The 5,379-nt window shown below is 42.2% G+C and overlaps 1 protein-coding gene across 2 annotated transcripts in view; it reads left to right on the top strand.

Annotated features, from left to right (window-relative positions):
• Positions 1–690: 690 nt before the first annotated feature.
• The window catches only part of gabrg1 (gamma-aminobutyric acid type A receptor subunit gamma1), a 13,430-nt gene continuing 8,741 nt past the window's right edge, over positions 691–5,379 (top strand). Inside the window, exon 1 of one of the 2 annotated variants that reach the window (XM_005938677.2) lies at positions 691–1,197. In XM_005938677.2, coding sequence (XP_005938739.1) covers positions 1,160–1,197 — 38 coding nt within the window. In that variant the 5' untranslated portion in view covers positions 691–1,159. The remainder of the gene's footprint in view (positions 1,198–5,379) is intronic. The other variant, XM_005938676.3, reaches the window with a different exon arrangement.

Raw genomic sequence — 5,379 nt, forward strand, 5'->3', positions numbered from 1 at the left:
GCCTCTCGCGCTATGACAGCTGGGATAGGCTCCAGCGACCCTGAAAAGGAGAAGCGGAAGCGGATGGATGGATAGTTATTATCAGGTATTACCAACTAGCAAACAAGAGATAATTTTACCTAATTTCAATGAGTAAGTAGCTGTTGAATAGATACGTAAATATGGGGTAAATTTGACCCAATTTAATTATTTCATAGCTTTTTATTGAAGGTATTTTATACACAATATATTGAATTAAATCTACTCCAAAAAGTCAATGCAAATTGTTATCTCGGATTTATTGGGTAAATTCTATAGATGACTTCTTACAGTGCATATATATTTCAAGGACCTGCTGACAAACGGAGAAATCCTGAAGAGTATAGAGTGGAATTAATGCAACTGCCTTCCTTCTTAAAACTCCATTCATGAACAACACAGCACTGAATCAGTTCATCAACTGTTCAAGCAAAGGTTGACGGCCTGTGGTTGTTCCCAGCGGACAGGTGGACAGGCTGTGCACAGCAGATCGTGCACATTATGGATTGATTGCACAGCAGCACTGCGCTGCACCAGGCTACATCTTCACGATGACCTCTGTTTTCTTCCTTTCAGAAAGACTGATGTTCAGAGGAGGTCACCCAGTCATGTGATGGCTTGATCCCTGTTTTTACACCCACATCCAAATGTCCTTGAGCTAGCCACTAAAGCTCATTACGCATTGGATGCATCTGTCTGTGAACGAGTGTGTGGGCAGATAAAGGCTTCGAGTGTATAGAATAACATGCACTGAAGCCTTGATTGTGACTTGTAGTGTAATACAATAAAACAAAACCTGTCCTTTGAGGCATTGTGGTAAAACGATTAAGTTTAGATCATTTAATACGGATGATTCCGTGACACCGCTGGGCTATCAGCGCAGCATCTATCAGAACACTGTTGCTACCACTGCAGATGAACTACAGCAGAGTCAGCTCTTTGGCAGCAGCCTCCTCCCCCTCCACACTTATCATGGACCCATCTCACATTGTTCCGTCGCTACACTGAGCATCATCGGTAGGATTTATACGCGACCTGACGAAATTCCGCGATTTCCATTTTTGGCGTGGACAGCGCTGCGTGCTTCGCTCCAGAGGAGAGGATAAAACTCCTGCTTTTCAGAGAAGCGCAAGACAAAGACATGTATCACTGGCTGCTCTACGTGTTTCTGGGTGTCTGGTAAGTGTGTGTTGATGCAAATGAGCAGCAATGTCTCGATCGAGTTAACACCGACAAACGAATTGAGATAATGGCTGCAGATGTCGCCGCCTCTGCGCTCTGTCCTCGACATAATCCGCTGCGTTTTTCTTGTGGTGGTTTTATAGCAGGATGCTATTTGAGCTGTGGTGTTGGAGGAGACCACAGCGCAAATAATCCTTATTTGTCAGCAAAACAGTTTGGCTTTCATTTCAGCGTTTTTCTCAGTCGCGTCTAATAGATTTTTATTTGACCTCCATACAGGTTTATTACTGAGAAGGTAATAAAGCACAAGGCTTTATCTGTCTTGTTACATCAGTAGAATATCCTGGGGCTCTTTGTGAACACATAGCTGATTATTTAGTTCTTGGACTGACGCAAAAGTCTTCTTATACTCAGGACTTCTGTCACCAAGGTGTAAATTATGTCATGACTCTCTGAATCAACTTCAGCTTTATTAACACAACCCTGGCACCAGTTCTCTGAAACAGTCACTTTAAGGACTTTGTAAGGTAAAAACAAATATTTGAGAGAGACTCATCAGTTGATGTGCAGCAGACCCAGGTTCAAGGAGCCGCATCCATCTACTGTGACTAGTTGGGGTTTGGTAGGAAGGAGAAAAGAAGAAACGAGAGCATAGAGAGACAGAAGATTAAAATTAATGCAGACGCCAAAAGAGGGGAGTGGAGAACTGAACAACTGCTCAATGCATCATTGGAAGTCCTCCAGCATCCTAAAGCCTTTAGCTACAAAAATGAGGCTTGGTCCATAAGTATAGTTAAAAGTATTATTAAAAGGAAGGTTTTAAGCCGTCTCTTAAAAGTAGAGAGGGCGTGTCCGGTAAATCCTAGCTCGGAGCTTATTCCACAGGAGCCTGATAGCTGAAGGCTCTGCCTCACATTCTACTTTTGGAAACTCACCAAACCAAAAATAAGCCTGAAGTCTAAGAACAAAATGCTTTACTGTTAGCATGCAACACTAACAGGTCTTTAAGACGTGATATGGCCTGATTATTCAGGACTTTGTATATGAGAAGAATCATTTTACAAACAATTCTGGATTTAACACAGAGTATTAAAAAAAGGATATCTATCCCACTCTCACTCGTTTTGGATCAGCTGAAGTCTTTTCAGGGAACCTTTTTTTAACCTGTCCTGTCCAGCAGTTGTAGCAAGCAGATTAATGGTCTAAATGCTTTGTTGTGCCAAACATATTTCCCAACAGGGCCAATGTAGACTCTCTGTAGGCTCCTCTTGGTAATGTTTTGGTTGTGTTATTATCCATATTATTGTCTGTGTGGATATTATGCTGGAGCAGGCAGTGGGTCTAGAACAGATTGGCAAAAGATAAGAGAAAAAAGTGGAGAGAGGAAAGAGAGAAAAGAATGGTGATGGGGGAAAATCCAGGAGGAAGCAAACAGACAATCTGGATCTGTAACAAAGCACTCACAAGCAATACACGACACCTGAAAGACAAAACAGGAAGGTACACAAGCAAAAATATATTTTCACTGTGTGTGTGTTGGTGTGTGGGTGCATGTGTGTTTGTGAGTGATAAAGAGAGTGGATGTGAGCGTGTGTTATAAAGCCTATTTGAAAGAAAAAGGTCAGAAATTGCAACAATGGGAACTTTCAGGGAACTTTTAGAAAAGCCTGCTAATAAAAGTCTTTTAAAAGGAGCAGTCTGTAAGAAACCATAGTCAGGATTCTGTGAATTCCAGCCTAGAATTAACAAATGCATGGTCATGTTTCCCAGCAGCCTGAATGAGATAGTTCCAACTTACCAATATTTTAGCAGAGATGACAGACGTCCTGGATATTTGTTTATTCTGGATATTTGTGGCTGTTGCTCAGGTATTAGAACAGGTCACCTACTAATCGGAAGGTTGGTGGATCAATCCCTGTTTGCTCCAGTCTGCATGCCAAATATCCTTGGACAAGATACAAACCCCAAGTTGCTCTTTGATGCATCCATTGGAGTGTGAATCATTGAAGACTCTAGTGGACCCAGGCTCACCCAAACTGGGAGCACTGAAGATCGAAAAGCAACAGAGAAAATAGCGAAACAAACAAAAAATATGTGTAACAGTTCTGTGGAAGCTCAGGAATTGTGCTTTACTCTAAAATTGTAATAGTGTTTCTATATCGTTACTCTAACCTGTGAGAGATTTTGCTCAATAAACAACTGCGTTGCACCCCTGTCCTTTTATCTGCTTAATATTGCTAAAAGAGAAGCGTTCTGTCTCTGAGTGATACTGAAAAGCTAGTTCATGCAGTTATTATTTCTAGGCTACTTTGAAAGCCTTCAGTTAATCCAAATCACTGCAGAAAGAGACCACTGAATGATCTGGGTGCAGCTTTCATGTGGTGTGGCCACTGGAGTGAAGTGTGGGTAACCAGGAGGTAACAGTGGAGGATCCCGACCACTGAATACCCAGTTTTTTTTTTCTCTACTGTGTTATATTGAGCCTCCCACTCCAACAGCTTACAGTTATGATGCCAGGTCTCTCTTGAAAATTAGATTTTTAATCTCAATGAGATTTTTTACCTGGATAAATAAAGGACTAAAAAAAATTAATGTGTACCAACCCCTAAGATCCACCTGCTCCAGGGTCTCCAGGATTGCAGCCAACACATTATCTGCCCAGGTGTTGCTTTGGGGCAACTGTGTGTAAAGCAAATTGAACTGCAATGAATTGATAACATCATCCAGCATCCTGCCCATAAGGCACTGGAAAGCCAAACATCCTGAAAGGAGGAGTGTAAAATTGTTGTAAAGCATATGGAGTGGATAACATCATGTTTCCTTGGTCTCTGGCAGAAGCTCTTGGTTATATCCAGTGTTGTGAAAAAGCATGCAGTACTAAACTAGTCCAGCAGCTTGTTGACCTAGGCCCTGCCATAAACATCAAACTGTGAAACCTTATTGACCATGCACTAATCTAGACCAAACCATGTTGGCCCATCTTTCTTCATGATTAAAACTATGGGGCTACACCATACAACACTCTTCTTTTACTCCTATCTCCAGCGTAGCATTTCCTTCTGAACTTTTCTCTTGTGTTCAGGGTCCTATAGGTCCTACAATCTCTAGGGTTGTGAATACACTGTCACACTCAATATAGTGTCGTATTAGTGTGGTGTAGCATGGCACGGCTGAAGAACACATCAGCAAACCACTGTTGCAAAGCTGCAACATGTTCTCTCTGGGCTGTTGTGAGATGGTCATGACAAAGGAGTGAGGTGGAAAAGTTTGAATCTGGTACCTCAGACCACAACTCATCTCTGTCTGTCATGAAGCTCACTGTTTCAGAGGCACTCGCTCCCTCCAAGCTTTCAGGAGGTTAAGATGGTGCATTTGTGTTGCTCTACCTGTCAGAATATAATTGGCATTTCCCACTTTCCATCTGACCACAAATGTCCTTTGTGACTTGGTGAGTAACTTTGAGCTGAATGAAGGGAACAATACAAGTACCAGTTTAAACTGTCAGGGTCTAGATGCCCTGTTGTACAGACACTGCTGACAGTCCCAGGCCTGAAGCAAATTCTGCTGTGATAACCATCTGTGTGTAAAGCTTTGCTTTCAGGGCCAGGGTGTGTTAGATCCATTTTGAACACACAGTGGTCAAATGGGGCCTCGGTTTATGATAAAGGGTGCAACTGCCCTTTTGGAACTGGCATCCCCTCAGATACCCAACAAATAGAGTTCTCATAATTTATTCCACAGTTTTATCATATTCAATGTAACCAAGTATCTGGTTAAAATGAGCCAAGTGGAAAATACATTCCTGATTGCTTTTTAGCATTAAAACTAGGGTTTTTCTTCAGGGTCATTACTCACTCAAGAAAGCCTGTCTCTAATCGCTACAAAATAGCGGTACATTTATGCTGCTGTGAGTCATCCGTCTCCATCATCTTATATAGCATGACTGACGGAGCCATGGGAAGCAGAAGTGGCTGAGCTGTGGCCCCACACTGGGCCACAAGGTTTTCCTGCAACTGGGAGAGTTGTTTTCACTACCAGTGCCTGCAGCTGCATCCAGTTAACAAGCAGCCAGGTCTGCCACCAGAACAGAAGTCCCACAAGGAACAAATTCAAATACCTTCTCCAAGAGAAAAATGAAAACTTTATTTGTGAAGAAGTTCATGAAGTCATTACTAGTTA

The sequence above is a fragment of the Haplochromis burtoni genome, unplaced genomic scaffold (assembly GCF_018398535.1).
Source record: "Haplochromis burtoni strain Fernald_Lab_line unplaced genomic scaffold, NCSU_Asbu1 Contig_251, whole genome shotgun sequence".
In the NCBI taxonomy this organism is placed as follows: Eukaryota; Metazoa; Chordata; class Actinopteri; order Cichliformes; family Cichlidae; genus Haplochromis; species Haplochromis burtoni.